Source organism: Balaenoptera ricei, chromosome 18, assembly GCF_028023285.1.
Source record: "Balaenoptera ricei isolate mBalRic1 chromosome 18, mBalRic1.hap2, whole genome shotgun sequence".
NCBI lineage: Eukaryota > Metazoa > Chordata > Mammalia > Artiodactyla > Balaenopteridae > Balaenoptera > Balaenoptera ricei.
In genome coordinates this window covers 50,599,281-50,624,063 of record NC_082656.1, presented here as the reverse complement: position 1 = coordinate 50,624,063, position 24,783 = coordinate 50,599,281, and the positions used below count along the sequence as shown (strand labels likewise).

Sequence of the window (24,783 nt, the reverse complement as noted above, 5' to 3'; positions counted from 1 at the left end):
TGTTCTGTTTTCTTTCCTAAGATGACTATTACATGTCTTTATTTTTCATCTTTCTCTTTAATAATAAAGGCATTTTAAGGCTATAGATCTTCCTCTGGCACAGCTTTAAATGTGTCTAAAAGATTTTGATATAGAATGTTCTCATTTTAATTGTTTTCTTGTTTTCACTTCCTCTATGATCTAAAAGATACGTTTCTCTTGTTTTTGTTTCTTCTTTGATTTAAAAAATGTTTCTTAATTTCTAAATTTTTTCCACTCACCTTTTAATTATCGCTACTAAATTAGGATAAAAATAGGGACTACAAAATCTTTACTTAAAAATTTATTATTTTACTATGTGGTCAAGTGTATACATGATAGTTCTGTCAACTTTTCATTGACACTTTATTTATTCATTTATTTATTTTTTGGCCACCCTGTGAGGCTTGTGGGATCTTAGTTCCCCAACCAGGGATTGAACCGGGGCCCATGGCAGTGAAAGCACAGAGTCCTAAACATGGGACCGCCAGGGAATTCCCTTCACTGACATTTAAAAAAAAGTTATTCCCTGATCAAGGAATGTTAAGCTCTATACATAGCAACTAAATCAAAATTATTGATTGAATCAATTCTTCTAGCCCTGACTTATTTTTATGTCTATTAAATCTATCCAATTCTATAGAAAGTACATTATAAACTTTCCCATTATTACACTTTAAGTTCTCCTTGTTTTTCTAAAACCCTTTTCTTTATAATTACTATGTTAATTGATACGTAGAAGTTTGTCTCTAAAATCACCTTTTATTATTGTTTTCTGTTACCCTGTTTTGCGGTTTTAATCTTAAATTCCACCTTATATTTTATTACTATTACTTTCTTGTTCTTTTTTCATAACTGTTAGTCCATCCCTTTAATTTTCAATCTTTATCAATATGCATTAAGCATATTCCTTATAGATAAATAGAAATGAGTGTGGTTTTACAGTCAATATGGCAGTCTCTTTCAATGGAATACTTTATTCTTCAGCTTTCTGGAGGCAAAGGAGACTTTATCCACCTTATCTGGAGTGGGAGGGGCAGGGAGTCCTATAGATTTTTACAGGCTAAGCTCTGTCAACAATCTGTTCTGATCTTGCTTAGGGCTTTCTCATACTGTGTCCAGGCTTTCACTCAGGCCAGGGGAGAAAAACCCCAAACGTGGTAGCCTATTTCTAAGATGGCCTCTATCAATTTCTCCCCTTGTATATGGCAAGATATTCCCTGACTGAAGACTATTCCTTTTAATGCTCTGCTTGACTAAGAGAATATGATGTTGGTGGGACTTTAAAGTTAGGTCCTAAGAAGACTTTCAGCTTTGGCCTGGGTTTCTTTATGCTTGAACACTCACTCTGGAGACCAACTGCCAGGTCCTGAGGCTGCCATGTTGAAGGATGCCTAAACTAGTCACGTGGAGAAGCCAGCTGGAGAGTGATCTGGCCCCAAACATGTGAATGAAGACTTCCGATGACTCCAGCCTCAGACAGGTAAGAAATATCCAGCTGAGCCTATCAATATTCAGAGCTGTGACAGATAAAAATTAAGTCACGAAGTTTTTAGTGCGGTTTGTTATGCAGCAATACATAACTGGAACACTAGCTTTCCCAAAGCCCCAGGCTTCAGTCAGGTCTAGCTGCCTGCTAGCCCTAATGACAGCTTGGCTAAGAGGAGGCAGATCACTGGAATTGAAAAAAAAGGAAAAATGAAATGCATTTAGGGTGTCATCTCTTTCAAATATGCCTCAATAGCAAGGCTTATTCTTTCCGTAGTTTACGTTGACTATGTCATGTAACTTCAAAATGTTAGAATAAGTAGGAGTTTATTTAGGTTTGAGTTTGGCATGGCTACACCCAGTAGTAAGTATGATGACTCAATTTTGATACTATTTTTCTCTATTTGAACTGTGAAACCTTTATTCATACAGTGACCCATGGTAACATCTGGCCATTATTTGGCTGAAATGCATATTTTACATATCAAGTTGATGGCTGTTTTTAAAATTATTTTTTGTGGTGCTAATGCCATGACAAAATTAAATGCAAACATGGGCATGAACGTCATGGAGATAATACTCTAGTATACATTATTTATTCAGATGATCCAGCATATACAGCTATTAATTACTTTTTTATATCAATAAAGAAATTAAATCATAAAGTTAAAATGATCAAAAAACCCCCCTCTTAGACACTCCGAATTATGCCTGTAGAATCTGCACTGAGATGTGTATAGCAAGAGAACAAAGTGTTCATAGTGTACCCAGATTGAAGCTACAGTACTTGGTAAGGTCCCTCATGAGTTGTTTTCCCTTCCCAAAATATGATGACATACCATCCTGGCCACTAGGTTCAAAATTTCATCTCAAGACCTAATAAACCCCTCAAAATCTGTCCCTGAAATAAATTAACAATGCCAGTGAATTTCTTTAAGATTATAAACACAGTGGCAGATGGGGAAAAAAAAAGGCCATATTACTCTTTAAAAAATTTTTTCCTCTTACAGCCATGTATAAAACAATCAGCTAAAGGAGGCTTCTCCCTGATAACATCCTATTTTAAGTTGCCTTCATTATAGCTTTCCCATGAACTTTTCCCTGCTCATGAACTTTTATCTTTAAGTTATTTACATAATTTGTAAAAATACACCAAGTTTATAAAGAAGCAACAGGTTTTAGATGTATACGTAAGAAATGGGTTTTAGAAACTCCAAGTAGTAATACTACAGCTAGTGTTATTCTAATTATATTCGTGGATGTTATAAATACATTAAAAAATATTATTTTTTATTGCCAAGTAATGGCAATAATAATAAATAAAATTAAAAATATGAAATTTAATTAAGAATATAAAGTGTTTTTGTACCTCAATAAGTCAACAACAACAACAACAAAAGAGATTCGTGTTCATGGTCCATGAACCTGCCACATTAGAATCCTAGGTTGTTTATTAAAATTGAGATTCTTAGTTCCACCTTAAACCAAAACCAGAACCTATGAAAAAGTATCCAGGAATCTAAGTTTTAAGCAGTGCTTACTCAACTTAAATGTAATATAGAGAGGCAAAACTATTATTGTTTACTAATAAATTTGTCAGATACCCGAAAATAATTACAACTGATGAGTATCATCATAACATGTATCTTATAAAGGAATTTTAAATTCATCAGTTGGGCAGGATAAAAAAGAAACTTCAGAAAACAAATAGTTAATAATGCCCTGAAATAAAAAAAACCCGACTAACAAGTATATATCATTAATGAAATACTTCATTTTCATTCAAATAAAATTAACAGGATTATTCATGTATGAATACTTAAGACGGCAGAATTTTTCTCAATAAATGTAACTATGTTTCCTAAACAAGGAAGTTCTCTTAAATAAAACACTCTTCTTGCTTCCTAGTTACCAAAGTTCTCATAAGAGAAAAATATTTCACCATTTCCTCATGAAACTTAATGGCTTTAAGTACAGACTCATCAATGCCCTATATAATATTGTTAACATTTCTTTCTTTTGAAATGAAAGAAGCGTGCTGAAATAACGCTACAATAGCACAACAGCTGCACATAGCTTAGCTACATGTACTGGACCAAAATTCTGACCGGTTACAAAGAGATTTCATAAATAGGAAATAAACGTATAGCACTTATGAAAACACTAAGTACCATACACAAGCTCATGTATGAAATACAGCTCAAAATATGCTATAATTAGACTATGTTACTGATGCTTATAAAAAAACTCTCAACTTGAAGTAAAAGATGAGCCCTATTTTCCAGTGTTAGTATCCAGATATTATTTCCAAATAACTAAAGATGTGGAAAAAAATAATGAAAGAAAATTCCAGAAATCTACTAAAATTGGCACTTCAGGAAGAGCAACTTCTTTTTTAAAGGTCAAAAATCACATTTTATTACATTTCATGTAATAGATACAAACAAATCAGTTTTTCACTTCATGTCTGCCACGAACTAGCAGCTTATATGAATAAAGGCACAATTAATTGTGTGTTTGTGGGGCTTTAACATCTCTGAATGCTTTTGTTAGGTGTAATTATGAAATCAGTGTAATAACTGAGACACCTTTGATCTGAAGACTACATGTTTTGCCAGAAAAGTTTCAATTTTTAAAAATTCTATCTCCCAGTTATAGATCTACTAAATTTTATTAGAAAAACATAGTATTTGATTGGTTCAAGGCAATGGATATGAAATAAGGAATATAAATGAAAATAAGGTAACAACGTAACCACTTTGGCCTCTAGGTCAAAAATGACAAGATGTTTTGAGTAGCCCAAAACCGGTTACAGAAATAAATGGATATATGCTGCCACCATGTGGTAAAAAGAAAAACATTAAGTTCATTTTTGGAAAAGACAAAACTCAATCCAACAGTCTTAGTAAAGTGGAAAGTTTGTTTTCCTAACTCCCAGTTTTCAAACTCAGAGACATAACTAACAAATATCTTAGTTTCTCTTAGTAACCCACATGGAACTGCCATGATCCTGTCAGTTTTGAGGCATTTATATTTGTCGGCTCTTGCCTCCTCTTTTAAGTTTCCTATTAATTTACTACTTGTTCTATAAAATAGTAGTACCATCTTGTATTTGTCCTGAGTTTATCCCCTTGCAAGTCAATCCTCACCTTATGTGATTTTATGATTTTGTGATTCTATGAACTTCAATCACATTTTCCCCAGCTGTTGGTGTTCATTTGACACATACTAATCTTTATATGTCCTCAGATAGTAAACTCAGATGCCCAAATACCAGATCTTACTTTCCAAACTCTGAACTTTATGGCTATATCAGGAATTCAATAATTATTAATAGGTTAGTAGTGCAAACAACCAAAATTACAATGTTCAAAACTGTACATTTTGTTCAAGGTCTAGTGATGTATTTTATTTTGCTTTTAATATTTTTCTTCATAATGCCTAACGAGTCATCACCCATATCAGTACAAAGTTAAACATGTTGAGAAAAAAGATTCTCCAATGAAGCTAAGATTCTTTTTAGAGAAAACAGAGGATTTCAAAGCTAAATATTTTACATGCACAGACTGGATTTTCTCTTCCTTCACCTGTGTTTAAAACAAAATTGTAAGGTGATTCCACTTCTGGTGATGGTTCCAAGTTCCCATCTGACCAACCCTACTGCAGATACAACTTCAAATTCTGGACAAAATATAAAACAACCACCTGAAGGCACAGGAAAGTGACCAAAATCAGGCAGATTCTGGAGGGATGTCTTCTACGAGAGGAAGAAGGGAACAGCATTGGGTTAATTTCCTGGTCTCTCTCTCTCTTTTTTAAATGCCTTTTAGCTGGAAGGCAGGCCTACTATGTGCCAAGTTGGATGATAAAGGTACAACAGAATATCCTTCACCTTTCTAGCTTGAAGAACCAGAAAACAAGAGTTTGGGGCAACTCAGCTGCTCTAAAGTGAGGAGGGAATTCTAGAGACAGCCAGAAAAGGGGCACTCTTGAGTTCTGTGGATGATCTCTGCCAGATCTCTGGCTGACCTCTGAACAACACATGTGTAGGACAGACCCAAGCAGTCCTACTAAGGCCAAAAAAACCTAACTGAAATTTGAGCTGCTGCCCAAGAGACAGAGTATCTGAGTATAAACCAGTTAAATTCCTGCTAAAACAAAAGCATCAGCACGTCAAAATGCAGTCTCCACAACATAACAGTTGCAATGTTAAGATCTAAATTTACTTGGTGATTTAAATTATCAATTTAAAGTTACTCAACCTTTGAAGAAACAGGAAAATGTGACCCATCCTTAAAAGAAAAGACAATCAACAGAGACAAACTCTGAGGTGACTCAGATTTTGGAATTAGCAGACAAGGATTTTAAAGCAGAGATTTTAACTATTCTCAGTGGTGTAAAGGAAAATGTGCTTATAATGAATACACAAATAGCAGAGAAATAAAAACTATAATAACCAAATGGAAATCTAGAAGTGAAAAATCCGACTACTAAATTTTACACAAGAAAAACAAAAATGTATGTCCACACAAGAGCCAATGTTCAACTGTTTGTAGCAGCTTCATTTATAATGTCTCCAAAGTGGAAATAACTCACATGCCCATCAACTGGAGAATGAATATATCCATACAATTAAATATTACCCAACAAAAAAAGGAACTACTGATACGTTAAAAAGAAAGCAGTCTGGCAATTTCTCATAAATTAAATATGACTGGTGGATGGACAGATGGATAGGTATGTGATTAAGATAAGTATAGTGATATGCTAACGGCAGAAATTAGGTGATGGGTATACTGGTGTTCGTTGTAAAATTTTTTCTAGTTACCTATGCTCAAAAACTTTCATAATAAAACAGAAAAAAAATATAGTCTCTAGGGCTGGTGACCAATTTTGAATATGCTGATTTGGGGATCATAAACTGAGAGGTTACATAAAAGAAAACACACAGGTTATAATCAGTCTACTTATCTTCTGAGATCTTCCTCCAATTTGCCTTACTAGTGTAGTACTCTACCACTCAGAAAAACTTTGCTATCTGCAAACTCGAGATTTTATTTTGTGCTTCCTTTCCAATATAATGTTTACTGTTTGTTTCCCTGCACTCCTTTTTTTTTAAAATTTTATTTTATTATTTTTTAAATATTTATTTATTTGGCTGCATCGGGTCTTAGTTGTGGCATGCAGGATCTTTAGTTGCAGCACGTGGGCTCTTTGTTGCAGCATGTGGGATCTAGTTCCCTGACCAGGGATCGAACCTGGGCCCCCCGCATTGCGAGTATGGAGTCTTAGCCACTGGACCACCAGGGAAGTCCCTCCCTGCACTCCTTTTATTTTTTTATATGAATTTATTTATTTTATTTATTTGTGTTGGGTGTTTGTTGCGCGCGGGCTTTCTCTAGTTGCGGCGAGCGGGGGCTACTCTTCATTGCGGTGTGTGGGCTTATCATTGTGGTGGCTTCTTCTTGTTGTGGAGCACGGGCTCTAGGCATGCGGGCTTCAGCAGTTGCGGCACGCAGGTTCAGTAGTTGTGGCTCATGGGCTCTAGAGCGCAGGCTCAGTAGTTGTGGCACACGGGCTTAGTTGCTCCGCGGCATGTGGGATCTTCCCAGACCAGGGATCGAACTTGCGTCCCCTGCATTGGCAGATGGATTCTCAACCACTGCGCCACCAGGGAAGCCCCCTGCACGCCTTTTAAAACACAAATTCCATGAGGCCAGAGACCTTCGTTTTGTTCACTGAGGTATCCCACACACCTAGAACAATGCTTGCCACATTATCAACGTAAAGTGAATTATTTATTGAATAAATTTTATTCTCATAATAATGGCCATGTGAGTGAGGCAGATGTTACATATTCTCATCCCTATTTTACAGATGGGGACTGCAGGGAGGGGTAGTAAAGACTAAGTTTTTTATCCAAGATCATCACACCATCGTCGAGTTGCAGAGATGAAACTCAAACTAGTATCTCTGAATTCCCCAGATACCAGAACAGTAAATAATTTAACAAAAACCATTTCAAAAAATAACCCCCCACAATATATTGTTAAACAGAATTTCTTTTAATATTAGATATTAACATTTATTCACTATATCCTTATAAAAAGGTCCTTGCTGGTGACTTTTCATTTAAAAATTTTCAGTCTATATTTTCTGAGTGTTGGGCAAGTTGACCTGTACTAGGCCCTTGACAGAGCAGAAGAATCTGACTTGAAGGGTGGCTTTAATACAAAAGTAATTCCATTATGTCTAAATCATATTCTCTGAGTTTCTAAGACCTTTTATTATGGAGATAAGGCATTACTTAATTTTCTTTTTTTCCTGAATGTGATTCAGTTCTCTCTTTATATTATTATTAAGTTCAGGAAAAGGTTTAAGACAGAAGATTATATTTTCGGCTGAGAGGTAGGTGGTAAACCTTTAAGAAGCAAACTTGCACATGGAAAGGTTCTGTGATGGCTAATTTTTTATGTCAACTTGGCTAGACTATGGTACCCAAATATTCAGTCAAACATTTTACATGTTTCTGTGAAGGCATTTTTTAGATGAGATTAACATTTAAATCAGTAGACTCTGAGTAAAGCAGTTTACCTTCCGTAATGTGGTGGGCCTCATCCAGTCAGCTGAGGCCTCACTAGAACTAAGACTGACCTCCCCTGAGCAAGAAGGAATTCTGTCAGCAGACTGCCTTTGGATTCAAACTGCAACCCTCCCTTGAATCTCCAAGCCTGCTAGCCTACCCCATTAGATTTTGGATTTGCCAAGCTTCCACAATCACAAGAGCCAATTCCCTAAAATATACGTCTCTCCATATATATTTACATATCCTGTTGGCTTTGTTTCTCTGAAGAACCCTAACACAAGTTCACAAACAAAACTGCTTCTGTGTTCAAGAGGTATTCATGCACTAAAAACACTCAGGAACTCTATGAGTGAAACCAGTGTTAATTTTCTATGCTTTCTATACTAAAGGTGTTAGTAAGGTTGAAACAAACTAAAATCTGGGATACCATGCCATTACTGACCCTTGAGAGTAGAAAGACTTGCTTTACCACACAGTAAAAATATGTCACATACTAATGATAATTTTAGAGATCCAAGCCTTTTTTTTTTTTTTGGTCCAAAGAATCCTTTGTTCAGGAGAAAGTACTCTTAGAATCCCCAAATGTCAAAAGTGACTAAAATAGAGGTGGTCTGATAGAAACAAGGATAGAAAGCTCCTCCAGTCCTCCCTCTAAAAAATAAGAAGTCCTTGAGGGACGCTGACGTACCATAAGGTGCTGCAGAACTAAGCCTGAAAACTTGTCTGCCCTGTCCCTAACGAAACCTGTGCCACACCGCCACCGCTGCTGCCACCACCATCACCATCCTGGGCATTCTACAGAGACAATGGAGATTAAATGATTTGCCCAAGGCTGCAAAATTAGTTAGTAGCCAAACTGAGGTCTTCTTTGTCCTTTATTATTTTGACTTTAGATGCAAATTTTTTAAAAGTTAAGAGCTATTTTTCTAAATGTGCAAAACCGTTTACCTGCACAATGTGGCAGGTTAGCAGCAGAAAAAAACCACCATACTAGACCCCTGTGGTAGGGTTCACATCAGCACATCGGCCTCTCTGGCATCGCTCCTGATGACTTCAATGCTCCTGTGAGCAGGAAGAAGCGGAGTCTTCATTTGCCTGTACTACTGTTTCTATATTAATGACCGAAGTAGATTCTGTCCAGCACTAACAGTGCAGCAAATCAGAGCATCAAAATATAAATTCAATCAAAATTGTTTATTTCTGGACAACAGATCTGTGGTAAAAGTTGCCCTTGAAATAGGACACAAAATAGTTATTTATAGGCAGCCTTGCTAAAAATCACATTTTTACTTTGAAACAGAAATGTGGGCAATTCAATGAAGTAAATGGACAAATAGTATTATTTTCTTCATTTGACAGAGCAGGAAACACTGAATGACTTGTTCAAGGTCACACAAAGAATGAGTGTCCAGATATCATCTAAGGTATAACTCCAACCTACTAGAACCTGAACTCTGGAAGGGCAGACACTGTCTCTCTTGTACTCACTGCTGCCAGCACCTAGCACAGCACCAGGCATCACTGGGATGGATGCTAATATTAGTGCATGTGCTCTGAACAGCTATTAGGAGAGCTAACTGTATTCGATGAAGAGGCAAAATGACTGATAAATGCACAGGGGCTCCCTTTCTTATCACCAACAAGGCGGATCTGTAATGAAGAACTGAGAATGAAATGAGTTACAACAACAAAACACTCAGCCGGGGATTACGGTCAATATCATGGACGTACCCTGCCAAAATAAGATGGCTATTTCCAGTCTCACCTCCTTCCCACTACTTATGAAGAATCACAGCAGTCAGCACCCCCGAGTTCCATTTTTCTTTCACTGACTTTTATATTCCCTATCACAGATCTTAAGGACCTCTTGAAGCCTCTTTACACCGGGGATCAAAATTATACAAACCTCAGTCAGTTGTTTCAGTTGACCCTTGTTTTCACTTAATTCTTCTGCCAGGTCTTTCTTTTTCACTTGTAGTTCAGAGATTTCCTTTCTTAATGGATTCACTAGCTCATGGAACCGAATCTTTAAAAAAAAAAAAAAATCAAATTAATAAGCAGTCTCGAAACCCAAACTACAATTAAAATTGGCTAATTAATAGCACTCTCAATCATCAGTAATACAAGGAAAAGTATTAAGATAATAAAGGAAAGTGTTAAGGAGTTTCAGATTATATGCCTGTACACTAAAGTTTTGTTTGTACAAAACTGATACGACAGTCTTTAATTGTCCCTGACCACTAATACTTCATTAAGTCTTAATGTTCAATTAAGTCCCTTCAAGGCCCAGATTATCTATAACTCCCCGCCTGTGACACAGTCTCTTTTTCCTCTCTTCTATCAGTACTCCATTTTCTCCTTACTCCTCACCTCCCACTACTGCTCACTCCACACTATCCGCTTGTTATTTCCTCAGCACATCAAGTGTTCGAGAGTTTTGCTCTTGCTGTTTCCTCTGACAGAAAAGCTCTTCTCACATATAAATGTACAGCTCATGCTTTCACTCCCTTCAGGTCTCTGACCAGACATCACCCTATCAGTAAAACCCTCCCTGACTTCCCTAACCAGATTTTTTTTGGGGGGCCGCGCCACCTGTGGGATCTTAGTTCCCCGACCAGGGATCGAACCCGGTCCCTTGGCAGTGAGAGCACGGAGTCCTAACCCCTGGACCACCAGGGAAGTCCCTCCCCTACGCTGATTTAAAATAGCATCCTCACTCTTCATTCCTGCTCTTTTCTCCATAGCATTTATGACAAACGTTCTACATATTTTAATTTATTGTGTGTGTTGCTTCATTGGAATGTAAGTTCTGTGAGGACAGGAATTTTTGTCTGGTTTGTGCACTGCTCTATCTCCCATGCCTAAATATAAGAAAAAGCCTACACCCTAGGTTCTTGGTGAAGTCTACTTACTACCACCGCTGTGGAAGGGATAATCAGGATGAATCAGGAGGTATTTTCATGTCACTGTTCCATTCAGTTCAGACCTCTCTTCCCACTTGTAATTCTCTTAGGGGAATTTGCCTGCCCTAACTTAGTAAAGTGTTCCAGCAAACAAGCTCCTACAAAACTAAGCTATCAGCAAATTAGGAGAGGGCAATTAGGGGCTATTTATTGTATAGGCATACAATCTGAAACTCCTTAATGTATTGCTGTATTGCAGGAGTACCATATTTGGGAAGAGGCAAGTCCTAAGGCTAGTACTTGACACAATGAACCTGTGTATAATTAACTAGTTAGGACGGTACTGTCTGAAAACAAAAGATAAGACAAGGAACATTAACAGATCAGAGAACAAAAATATGTATGCCTGTCACTAATGGGATACTTTCCATCTACAATGGATAAAGCCTCAATGACAGCACTTGAGATATTTAATTGGTTTTGGACAGTACTTTGGGCAGAACAATTATGTTCAAGCTATGTTAAATAAAAAGCTGGACAAAAAACAGTACTCCGTTTTGTAGGAAATCATTAATCTGGAAGCGGCATTATGCAAATGAGAACCAAGAGTAGCAACCACTACAGTATAAAGAATTGATAATATTTATTATGTGTTTACCGTGTTCTAAGCACTGTGTTAAGCATTTTACACACAAATTCACAGTTAATCTTCACAATTACCTCAATAGAAAGTTGCTGTTATTATTATTCTTTTTTAATTGAAGCATAGTGGATTTACAATGTTGTGTTAGTTTCCACTATACAGCAAGGTGATTCAGTTATACATATAAATATACATACATATTCTTTTTCAGATTCTTTTTCATCATAGATTATGACAAGCTATTGAATAAAAGGCACTGTTATTATTATTAACCCTTTTACAGATGAAAAAAATTCAAGCCTCTTAGGGTGAAATGACCTCTATATATCACAAACTTGCAGTTGGTGTGAGATGCGTGCTTCTGGGAGCCCTGGTCCCACCCTGTCACTCTGAGACCCTTTCAGGAAATCCATGTGACCAAAACTATCTTCCTAGTGATGCTAAGATTTTTTGCCTGTTTTACTCTTAATCTTATGCCCGTTAAGTGTCTGCCGGTGGCTACATGATGTGTGAGGATATCATCGCCCTTAAGGCTAATGAAGTGTGTACTTGTGTATTCCTGTGTTGTAAAAATTTCTCAGTTTTAATTTCGAATATGGTAAACATTAACAGATATAGTCTATATAAGCAAAATCTCTTTGGGGTCCTCAATAATTTTTAGAGTGTAAATGGATGCTGATATCAGAAAGATTTGAGAACACTGCCATAGATCAATCCTTTGTACAGACTTGTGTAACCAACACTGCAGTTGAGATCCTGACCTAGATCTGTAACGATCTCCCTCATGCTGTCCCTTTATAATCACACCACTCCCCTCTACTCTAATGTCCCTAACCCCTGGCAACCACTGATCTGTTATCTCTATAATTTTTCATTTGAGAACATTATAAACTGCCACAGTTTATGATAAAATAATTCATTTCTATGGATTATCCAGCCATTAACTTTAGAGCCCTATTTATTGCTTGACTTTGGAGGTCAATGGCCAAGAGCCTTTAAAATTTGGTGATCTGAACACCATTCACTCACTACCTTCAGATCAGAGCCACAGAGCCATAAAATAATTTATCAATTAGGTACTTCAAAAGTTATGGCTACTATAGAAATGGCAAATTTTAGTCTGGAAATATATGCTTTTTTTTTTTTTTTTAATGATACAAGACACTTACAGACACATATTCAGGAATTGAAAGCTGATCTTCCGGAAGACCTTTTAGTTTCATATATTGGTCTTCTGTCAACTCAAAGTCACGCAGGTTTCGACGAATATCTCCAGCTTTCTCTCTCAGCTGACGGTTTGTCTCTTCTAGTTGTTTCTGTCTCAATAAAATAGTTTCCATTTCTTGTTTCATTAGTTCTTGATATTTTCTACATTAGGAGAGAATGTATAGCAAGCTTAAAAAAATCACTGACATCTAATTTTCTCAAAGTTCCTTTTTTATAGTAACATAAAATTAAGAAATGAGAAGCTTAATAGTATTGTTGGCTCCAGCTAAATGCTGACTTAACCAGTTAAACACGAAATGACAATGCTATACTAATTACTGAATGTGTAGCCACATAAATTATTAAATAGAAAATGAATGTTCTTAATAACGTTTAAAATTCAAATTATAAAATTATACATGTCTTCTCCTTAAGGTGTAAATCTTATATATCTGCTTTGGACCCTACTCATTAAAGTAATTTTCATTTGTCTTTATCCAGGTACTTCAAGGTATACCTCTTTAAGATGGCAACACTGAAACACCATAATGTACTCATTCAACCAATGAGGTAACGAAAACAGTAATCCACACATAATCTATCACCTTTCTCAAGGAATACATGTAGTACACATTGTTAGTTGCCGACCCCAAAATTCTGAGCAGGAAGAGACCGTCTGATTTTTTCCCTCTCCTACTGTGTCACTCCCATCAACATACAAACATGCTGTTATTCGTCCTGTCTTAAAATAAATGAACAAACAAGCCCTCACAATTTTTGACCCCATTTCACTGCCCCTTTTGTTTCTCAAAAGTTTTCTGTATGCGCTCTCTTCAATGCCTTTCCTCTTAAACCCAAGCCAGTCAGGTGTGGTAACATTCAGATTGCTAATGATCAGTTCTCAGTTCTTTCCATCCCTATCAATAGCACTTGAGACATCTGATCTCTCCCTCCTTATACACTTTCTCCATCTGGCTTCCCAGACACCATATTTTTTTCCTTTTCATTTTTCTCCTATTTTCTTGGTGGCACTTTCTCGGTCTTATTATCTAGTTTGTCTTAGTGTTGGAGTACTCAGTCCTCTCTTCTGTCTGTGTTCACTCCCTTGGGGAATTCATCCAGTCTCGTGACTTAAATACCACCTATATCCTAATGACTCCAGATTTCTCTCTCTAGATCAGACTCCTCATACACCTCCACGTGGATTTCTAATACGACAACTCTAACTTAACATGTTCCAAACTGAACTCCTGCTCTTCTCTCACAAACCTATTCCGCTATGGTTTCACCATCTTTACTTTTTTTTTTTCTAATTTTGAATTTTATTTTATTTATTTATTTTTTATACAGCAGGTTCTTATTAGTTATCTATTTTACACATATTAGTGTGTGTATGTCAATCCCAATCTCCCAGTTCATCACACCCCCCCCCCAAACATCTTTAGTTGACAGCAATTTCATCCCTTCATTTACTCAGGCCAAAAATGTTGGTACAATCCTTGATTCCTCTTTCTCTCCTAAACCCCACATCTAATCCATTAGGACATCCTATCAACTCTACCTTCAAAATATATTCAGAATCCAACCACTTTTTACCACTGTCAGCTATCAAGAGAATTACTGCAATAGTCTCCTACCGCCCTCTCCACTTCATTTAATTTGATCAATGCCTAAAGAATGAGAGTAGAAGTCCTATTATCCAATGCAGTGGTTTTCAAAGTGTTATCCCCAAACCAGTAGCAGCATTAGCATCATCTGGGAACTTGGTAGAAATGCAAATTCTCAGGGCCCAACTCAAATCAGAATCTGAGGGTGGGACCCAACAATCTTTTTTCACAAGCCCTGCAGGTGGTTCTGATGCATGCTAAAATTTGAGAACCACTGATCTAATGTGATAGTAGCTGATAATTGGTCAGCTAATTTTTAAAAATATCAGTTAAAGAGTAAGATCTTATAGGGGCTTCCCTGGTGGCGCAGTGGTTGAGAATCTGCCTGCCAATGCAGGGGACACGGGTTCGAGCCCTGGTCTGGGAAGACCCCACATGCCACGGAGCAGCTGGGCCCGTGAGCCACAATTACTGAGCCTGCGTGTCTGGAGCCTGTGCTCTGCAACAAGAGAGGCCGCGATAGTGAGAGGCCCGCGCACCACGATGAAGAGTGGCCCCAGCTTGCTGCAACTAGAGAAAAGCCCTAGCACAGAAACGAAGACCCAACACAGCCAAAAATAAAAAAATAATAATAAAATTAAAAAAAAAAAAAGTGAGATCTTATAAAGGAAAAATATACCTACTTTACACATTTACAGCTAATTAAAATATAGAAATAAACATTCATTGGCAACATTTTTTACATAGGGTCCAGATTTTTTGTAATATGGAGATATGCTTTGTTTTTCTGTAAATCATTTTTCATGATTTCCAAGTTTGATTTCTTTACAATGGCAGGAGACCTTTTTAAAAGACACTTGGGAAATCTGAGGATACTTTTTATGGATTTGATTTTTGCCCCTAATCTCTAAACACCTCTTGCTTACGCTTAATTTGATGATTTTTTAGTCACTCACTTTAATTGAATCTTTCCAAAGAATTCATTATAGTTTGCAAAGAAATGACATATGTTTTTTGTACTCATTTTTAAATATAATTTTAATTAAGTGTAAGTATGATTATATAAGTATAATAAGTATGATTGGCATAGGCATATTTGAGAGTAAACACAACAGACTCTGGATAATCACACAACTGAGCTGGAGAAAGTATGTAGGCAAACAAAAGGTACATTAACCCAGGAGAATTCAATGGGCCATAAGAATATATCAGTATGTTCTACAGAGCAAATGAAGAAAGGTTAATCCAGACAGCCAGTTAAGTGGTGGTGAGTTTAGAGAGCTTCCATTGTCATTTATGGTTCACTTACACTGGCAATATTTGTTGAATAAATGTTGAATTCTGGCTTTTTGTATTTTGTGTACGTATCAAGTAGTTTTTTTGTCAGTCTGGATGTAAAAATTATTACCGTCTTTGATTTAAGATTTCTCTATTTTAGCTTACCATCACATGCATGAATAGGTAATGACATAACTAACTGCTAGATAGGTATTGCTGCTTTTTAAAACTTTTACCTGGCATCCTTTTGTTGAAAAGTCAATTGGTTGTCTAATCTCAATGATAGTAGCTGCTTCTGGTGAAGTGCATCATTAAGCTTCTCTTCCAATTCTTCAATCTTAAAAAAGAGGAAAAGGTAAATTATACAGTCAGTTTGCAAATTTATCGTTTAATGAAACCTTCTGTTTGTTCATACAAATGGTTGTTAAACTATGCTTTGAATCTGTTGCCTTATAAATGTTTTTTTGCCAGGCTGTCATTAAGATCATTTTTTCCCGTTAACCTAATCTAAGTGAAAAACCCTTTGCCAACTGGAATTTTTATGCTGGTGCCTCGCCCAGGTAATTATTTCCTGGCCAGACCCTGCGTATATACATCAGATCCATCTGTAATCTCTGCCTACTATACATCTTCAATTGACTACATGGGTGATGCTATAAATGTCCAAAATGCACCTAGTCAACATCCTCACCTATCTTATATTCCTTGCATCTCCCTGGTCTCCAAAGCAAAAAAATCTGAGTCCGGCATATTTGATAAATCTCCTCCATTGCTTATTCTGATCTGACATCATTGTTTTTATTGTTGAGTTCATTCCATAAAAAGCTGTCAAAACTATGCCATCCTCTTTAATACCCATTGACAAGTCTTCAGTTAGACCCCTGTCATCTCTCACCTGGATTATTATAATGGTTTCCTAACTGGTTTCCCTGCCTTCAGTTTTGCCAATCTCCAAAACTATCTTCCTTTATCTTATCTTTTAAAAATGCTATCAAAAATTTATTTCCCCACTTTTAAATGCTTCAGAGGACCCTCACTGTCTTCAGAATAAATTTCAAACTTCATGGCATACTATACGAGTCCTTCTTGATCTGGCCCTTACCTACCATGTCTCTCGTCACTAGCTTAAAAGAAAACTCTGTTCCAGCAAAAGTAAGTGCTTGCCATTCTCCCAATATGCTGTGCTCCTTCTTAAGCCTCCATGCACCTGAGTTCACTCTTAGACTATTTAAAAAATTCTTTACTCTTTCCCTTTCAACCCAGGCAATTCTTGTTCACCTTTTAAAATATGCAGATTAATTTAACAGTCAGTCCTTAATATATTCGAGTGAATTCCTCTTGCATCATCAAATTCTCCTTCTCTACTGAACTATTCCTGTCATTAAACAAACATGTTTTTGCCTCCCATTAAAAAACCCAACAAACCACACTCCCTTGATCCCACCACTTCCTCTGCTACAGTACCATTTTCTCTGCTCACCATCGGAGCAAAACTTCCATACGGTTTTTGTCCCACACTATTCCAGTAACAATTCTTGTTAAAGTTATGAATCCCATCCATCATGCCCAGTCCCATGGTTATTTCTGCCTATTTATCTTACTTGACAGCATGATTTGGCAGAGCTGACCACTCCATCCTCTTTCACCGTACGTGATACTCCTCCTGGTTTTCCTCCTTAACTCACTGGACCCTCTTAAGGTTCTCAGGTTCCCTTGCTGGATTTTCTTCCTTTAACCCATTTCTAATGTTTGACTACTCCTTGACTTGGTTTGGGGTCCTCTACTCTCCCCAGGTAATGCCATCAAATCCCATAGCTTTAAGTGGCACCTACATGCTGATGTATATTACGTGTGTGTGTGCACACACACACACACCCACCCACCCACTCCCTGGTCATGGACTGCCCTCTAAAGTCAGAGCGACAATTCCATTTAGGAGTCTAATGGGCGGGCATTTAAAGTTTAACATATTCAAAACAGAACTTAAACTTTATCTCCTATATCAGTTTTCTCCCAGCCTTCTATTTCTCAGTAAATGGCTCCAGGAGATGAAGCCAAAAAGTTAGGAGTCTTACGTAAGGCAACAGCCTAATACTGTCTTCCTCTTCTACCTTATCTGCTCTTAGTCTATTACTTCACTGACATTTTGAAAATAAAAATCAGGACGTGTCACTCCAGCCTCCTAAAGTCTGCAAACGGCTTCTCTGATACGTAATCTAAAGCAAGGGTTAATATATCGTGGTGATGGGCCAAATCCAGCCCATGTCCTGTTCCTGATTAGCCCACGAGCTAAGAATAGGTTTTACATTTATAAAGTTGTTAAAAGAAAAAAAAAAAATAAAGAAGGAAGAATATGTGATTGACCATACATGGCCTGCAAAGCATAAAATATTTACTGTCTGGCCCAGGCCTTTACAGAGAAAGTTTGCTGACTCCCTATCCAAAGCAGAAAACTCCCACTGCTGAGCAATGCCACGTCACATGATCTTGACGATATCTTGTTTAACTGTTGTTTGATCATGTCTCTCACTTGAATGTGATCTCCAGAAAAAAGGGACTCTGTCATATTTACTGCTATATTCCTGGCAACATGTCTCAATAAACGTCTTAAATCAACAAAAGATAACCACATTCCTCATAATTACCATTCTGCAAATCAAGAAAACTGTTACCACAAGGAGAAACTTCTGCTTTTTTCAGGGTTAGAACTTTTACAATTTTAACTGACGTTTAGATTAAGTCCCTCAACTCAGAGACAGTCAAGCTAGGGAGATTCACTCCTCCATTTCCAAGCAATAAAGAATCCACAGATCTCCAATGAGAGATAAAGAAAGAGAGACTCTGGCATTTAAAAACTGACAAGCAAGAAGAATGAGGAGGAAAGGAATAAGGAGGTGGAATAAGGAAAGCGATTTAGGCAGCAATAAGTGGGGATAAAAGTGCAAAGCTAACAGTCCTCTAAGCTTAGGGAGTTTGGCCTGAGCAGCTTGCCTTCCAAGCGCTCTCAGTCAGCAAGCAGCTGAGTAGGGAGGGGGAATCCATGCTTTTTAAGTTTCCTGGGACCAACCTGCTTCTGTCAAATCAACATGGGTCGAGACATTCTTAGTAGTAAACTGTACCACCAGTAATAAGCTGTAATAAACATAAGCATTGTACCCTTACCATACTGGCGTGGAGAGAAGTTATATTATATAGATTCACATATTTCCGAACTAAGACCTTGATGAGTGGAAAAAACTGTTGTCTCCCAACATCAAGTCTTCCCCTCTTTCTCAGGTAACTCTGGTTTTTATTAGAGACAACAATCTGTCCAGTTAAACACTTACACTTCCCAGCTTCCCACTCCAACCATTCTCATGGAGCTATAGTCTAGGGAGGGAAATTTATTTTTGTAATGCTAGAATGTGACATTTTCATCTTCGTTTCCCTGATGTTCAATGTACTGGTAAGCTTTGGAGAATGAATGAGTGGCTAAAAATACTGTTCCTTCATCAATCCCAGACTCACACTTTTCCACATTTTTCATCTCTGAAGCTGGAACGCATCTTACAAACTACAGCACATTAACAGTTTAGCTTGGCAGTGTTTAACCCTAGCAATACACATAGGGGTCCGTCTTCCAATCCAGGTGCCTTGGACTTGACGAATTAAGGAAGACTAATTCTTCTACCATATAATACTTCCTCCCATATTTGACAGCAGATACATTACCCCAAGGGGTCTCTAAGCAGGACAACCCTAGTGCTCACAGACAAAACACAGGAATGTAGAGCAGGCAGCTACTGTGGAGAGCAATTTGCAAGTACACTTAAATTAAGTAGACATACACCCTGTGAGCCAGAAATTCCACTCCTTAGTATATATGTCAAAGAAATGTTCACACCAGGTCCAGAAGAGGAATGTCTAAAGAAGGCCACGCTGCATGTGGTGGCAAGGAGCTAGAGGCACCCTGGGTGCTTATCGCTGCGGGAATGGGTGGACGCATGGGTAGACACACACCTGAACTGTGTAGCTGCTGGAAGCAAAGGATTAGACTTGCACGTGGCAACATGAAGGATCTTAAAAACCGCACTGAGTTGAAAGGAAAAACTATAAAAGGAATAAAATCTAAAACAAAACATGCAATTCAGATTTATGTGAAGGAAAAAAATAAGAAAAATACTCGTGTTCAAGATAAATGTTTATAATAACCATAAAGGGAGTATAACCTTTAAAAAGTGTGAATCACTATGTTGTACACTTGAAACTTATATAATACTGTAAATTGACTGTATCTCAATAAATTTTTTTTAAAGAATAAATGTTAAAAGGAAAAAATAAACATAGAGAAAGGGAGGAAGAGAAATGAATTATGGGAATAAAAAGAATAAATGTACAAAATAAGAAGTGATCTTGCAAGGATCAATGATGACTGTGTGTCATAAACTCAGGAATATGACTAACTTAATCTGCTACATTTTCAGCCCAACCAGAAAACCACAACAATAAAAAACTATACTAAGCACCATGGGATACAATAATAATAATAATAATAATAATAATATACAGTGCTGAATAAATATAACCACTACTATTATTTATTATACACCAGGCATCTAAGAGCTTATGTGCCTTGATTAATTTAATCCTCCAATAACTCCATGAAGTAAAAACTATGATTATTCTTATTTTACAGGAAATCAGGGAATAAAAAACTTAAGGAATCTGCTCAAGGTAACTATAAGGGCTGGGATTCAAACTCAAACTGTGTGTGTCTAGAACTGCAGCTCTGATCTGTTATACCGGAAAGCCTCTCATGAATAAACCACCATGCCAATAATGTAAACGTTACACTTTAAAAAGGAGAGAAGCCATTTATAACCAAGCACAATGTAAGTTGAAAACAAATAATCTAAAAAGTGGCCAAACAAAATGTAATTTTGGATGTGGTATACAGTTGGCACTTAATAGAATATTTGTTGACTGAGTGGGTAGATTAACAAATGGGAGATTACCTCAGGCTTCTTCAATGACTTCCATTGAAGGAGATCTTAAGGATAGAGATACATGAGCCAGTAGCACTCTACTATCTCAGTAGAGATACATGAGCCAGTAGCTCACTACATGAGCCAGTAGGCTTCTTCAATGACTTCCACTGAAGGAGATCTTAAGGATAGAGATACATGAGCCAGTAGCACTGTGGGAGTCCATTTGAGGAGTAAAAACAATATGACTAAGGGAAAAGAATGGGAAACCCCAGGATACACTGATAAAATACCAAGTGACCTAGTCTAGGTAGTTGACTGCATAGAGAACGTAAAAGGAAGTCTTAGGAGGTTTACTTGGATGGAGCACAGGCATTAGACTTCTTGGTGTTAATCCCACCTGGCTCCATCACTTCCATCTGAATGGCCTTGGTATGCTATTAACCAGTTATGGTTCTGTTTTTTTCAATAGCAAAATGGGGTTAAGTCACTCATTTAAGAAACAGCTGAGCACTTACTAGGTGCCAGGGACAGTTCTAAGTGCTGGAGATACAACAGGGACTACAAAGAAGTCCCTGTCCTCAGGATCCTTACACTTTATTAAGTGAGACAAATACCCAACAAACAAGGCAGGTAGTCCTATGAGCATAGATGTAAGGCACAGAAAATAAGCAGAGTGAAAAAAATGAGAATATTATTTTAGTTAATAACAGCAACAATGACTAATACTTACTGTGTGCTTACTAAATATCAGTCTAACTTATTCTATTGATTCATTTAATATGATGGGTCAGAGAAGATCCCCCTCAAAGCTCCTACACCTCAAAGAGCTGTATGGCTTAAATGAGATAATACATGAAAAAGCTCACAGAACAGGGTCTGGCACAGAATAAGCACTCAATAAATGTTAGCTATTAACATATATTTTTAAATGTACCTAAATGATTTCTTTACATCATCAAGACCTTGGGATTTAGGACATTTCATTTTCCAAGAGAGGTGTGGTCAAGAAATTTTTCTAGCAGCATGATACTTATACAGAGGTAAGAACTAACCAAGACTGACTTAACAAGAGAGAAGGTAGATATAACTGAAACAAAATGGGGAGGGGAGGAGATAGGAAGAGGTGGGATCAAGAGCAAAGATGGAGGGTTTCCTACTGGAAAGAAAAGACTTTCTCAGAAGACAGAAGTAGTAAGAGTTACAATGTTTATCCTGTCTTTCTGAAATCACTGTAAATTTTTTATAACTAGCGACAACTTTACCAGGCCTTACATAAAACACTCAGTAACTGTAAATAAATACACAAGGCAGAAAAACAAGGACTGCGGCATCCCTTGTTATTTGGCAGATACCACTTGTTAAAGAGAATGGTAAGCGAATTTGTTACACTTGGTAGTATGACACAGTAACTATCAAAGAGCAAGTTATAAAGAAACCAAATCTCCATGGTAGAGGACTAAACAGATTCAGTAATGTAATAATGATCTTGATTCTCCCTATCCAACTAGTCACCTCAGGGCTAATTCTCAATGAAGCAGAAAAAACTTGCCCAGAAAAAAAACACTGGAGAAAATATACTTCACACATAATACATTTTAAAAACTGAGCCTACAGAAGCAATTCACCCCTGCCCACCTTTAAGTCACCCCTTCTTTCAAGACTTTTTATTTGGTACACAGAACTATTATTCACTTCCCTTCTCCTTTTATTTTATTTATTTATTTTATAAATTTATTTATTTTATTTATTTTATTTTTGCGTTGGGTCTTCGTTGCTGAGCGCGGTTTTTCTCTAGTTGTGGTGATCAGGGGCTACTCTTCGTTGCGGTACACGGGCTTCTCATTGTGGTGGCTTGTCTTGTTGTGGAGTGCGGGCTCTAGGCACATGGGTTCAGTAGTTGTGGCACGTGGGCTTCAGTAGTTGTGGCACACGGGTTCAGTAGTTGTGGCACGTGGGCTTCAGTGGTTGTGGCTCACGGGCTCTAGAGCACAGGCTCAGTAGTTGTGGCGCACGGGTTTAGCTGCTCCGCAGCATGTGGAATCTTCCCGGACCAGGGCTTGAACCCGTGTCCCCTGCATTGGCAGGCGGATTCTTAACCCCTGCGCCTCCAGGGAAGCCCCCTTTCTCTTTTTAAAAACAGCTTTTTTAAACTATGCAAGAAAATATAATTATTTTCTTGATATTTTAAATTTATCATTTCAAGTTCAGATTACATATACATAAACTTAATTCTTATATATCTGCAGTTTCAAGGCAATAAAGAACATAGATAGCAAATTTACACAGGATCTTACCTTTGTAAGATACTCAACCTTCAAATTGTCGATCATCATATTTTTCTGTGATAGCTCTATTTTCAGTAACTGAATATTATGAAGTAGTTCTTTCCGTTCAATTAGCTGCTTGGTGATTTTGATTTTACCATCTCTCTCTTCTGATGAGGAAATATCATCTGTAGGAACTGTTGTTTCTAAACTAATATCTTCAGATTCCAGAGAGCTAGAGATGTTCAGTGTTTTTGATGGCTTGGCAACTTTTTGAGACATTTTTAATTATTATGGGTCACTTTTCTTCTCCAATTCTATTTCAATTTTCTGTAGGTTAAAAAATATTGATTTAAACATACTCAAACATTCTCTATGGAAAGCATAAAGTATATCAAAGAGATACTAAGGGTTCCCTAAGTAAATATTAGGCAAACTGGAGGACCCCAAATCTAGGGCAGATTGGTAAGTTACTGCTCAAATCAAACATATTAAATCAAACTCATTAAATCCTATTCCAAACCCATACTTTTTTTTTTAAATTAATTTTTATTGGCGTATAGTTGCTTTACAATGTTTTTTTTTTTTTTTGAACCCATACTTTTGATGAATAAAAAACCCAGTTCCTGGGGGCAGGGCTCTTACTTGGAGTAAATAAAGAAATGTATGAGATAAACAATAAAGCCCTAAGTCGCAAGTACCCAGGAATACTACTAATAAAAGCATCACATGTTGAAGATAGAGAAGTTTCTTCTGAGTTGGTCAGGGGAAGGTTATACAGAGGTAGGACTTAGAATCTTGAAGGATTTGGAGAGGAGTAATAAAAAGGGAAAATCATTCAGGTATTAAGGTTGGTATAGAAGTGATGAAAGTGTAAAACAACAGAGGGACATAGTAGTAGTCAGCCTGGGCCAAGCCCATGTGAATCTGAGTAGTGACTCCTCTTACCCCCCAAACACAAACACACAGAAGCGTTGTCCCTTATATATAATCAAGACTGTGGAGGACCTTGAATGTTTCAGTATGTTCGAAATTTATTCTACAGGCAATGAGGCATCAGTTAAGCTTTTTTAAAAAAGAGAAATAGTGAGATAAAACTTTTTTATAGACTTGCAGATAGCAAAATGAAAACAAGAGGGTAAAAGACAAATTCCTCGAACTCCTTACCCTTTCACAAAAATTTCAGCAACTCCCTCGTTTTAATACTACACGATATAATAAATTACGTACGGTATTGTAGATACCAGTTTTTCTAAACTGAACGATTAGAAAAAAGGTGTGTGGAAGGGAAACCTAAGAACTCTGACTGGATCGGCTTCCCTCGTTTTTAAAGGGAAAGGGATAAGGAAAGGCGAAATCAAAGACAGGCAATATCACCTGGGATACAAAGGGTCCGGGACTGGCACTGCCCACACGTGCGGCGTGAAGAATAAAACCCGAATTTGGCAGCATCAGAAGATTCCTTGTCCCAGACAATAAAGGAAGGGGGGAGCCGTGAGCTACCTGGAAAGCTTCAATTACTCCACGTCGAAGGCTGGAGAAGCCGCCAACGCCGCCACTTTAGAGGAGCTGAAGGTGTCTCCAGACAGCAGCTCGGGTTGCAGCCCCTTAACGAGAAATCACAGGTCGGGGACCGTTAGCACCCGTAACCAAAACAACCATTTCCGCACACGGAGGAAGCTGCAGCAGGCAGATGCCCACGCTACGGGAACTCAGCGCTGAGCTCCCGGGTCCACCCAGGCGCGGGAAGCAACGCATGCTGGGAGATGGAGTCCGGAGGCGGCCCCGCACAATTCACGGGCGGAAATGGCTCCGGGCTCCTC

At 37.5% G+C, this 24,783-nt stretch overlaps 1 protein-coding gene and 1 non-coding gene across 6 annotated transcripts in view; both read right to left on the bottom strand.

Moving 5' to 3' along the window:
• The window catches only part of PIBF1 (progesterone immunomodulatory binding factor 1), a 200,177-nt gene extending 175,487 nt beyond the window's left edge, over positions 1-24,690 (bottom strand). For 3 of the 5 annotated variants that reach the window (XM_059902533.1, XM_059902535.1, XM_059902536.1), the window contains exons 1-5: positions 24,464-24,690; positions 22,991-23,290; positions 15,966-16,066; positions 12,808-13,006; positions 9,999-10,118 (exon numbers count right to left, since the gene is read on the bottom strand). In XM_059902533.1, the coding sequence (XP_059758516.1) occupies positions 9,999-10,118; positions 12,808-13,006; positions 15,966-16,066; positions 22,991-23,242 (672 nt within the window). In that variant the 5' untranslated portion in view covers positions 23,243-23,290; positions 24,464-24,690. Of the gene's footprint in view, positions 1-9,998; positions 10,119-12,807; positions 13,007-15,965; positions 16,067-22,990; positions 23,291-24,337 lie in introns of all 5 variants that reach the window. The other 2 variants (XM_059902534.1, XM_059902537.1) reach the window with 2 other exon arrangements.
• Positions 6,744-6,816, bottom strand: TRNAA-CGC (transfer RNA alanine (anticodon CGC)). Its single transcript has one exon. It is a non-coding gene; the product is annotated as a tRNA-Ala (tRNA).
• Positions 24,691-24,783: the final 93 nt, after the last annotated feature.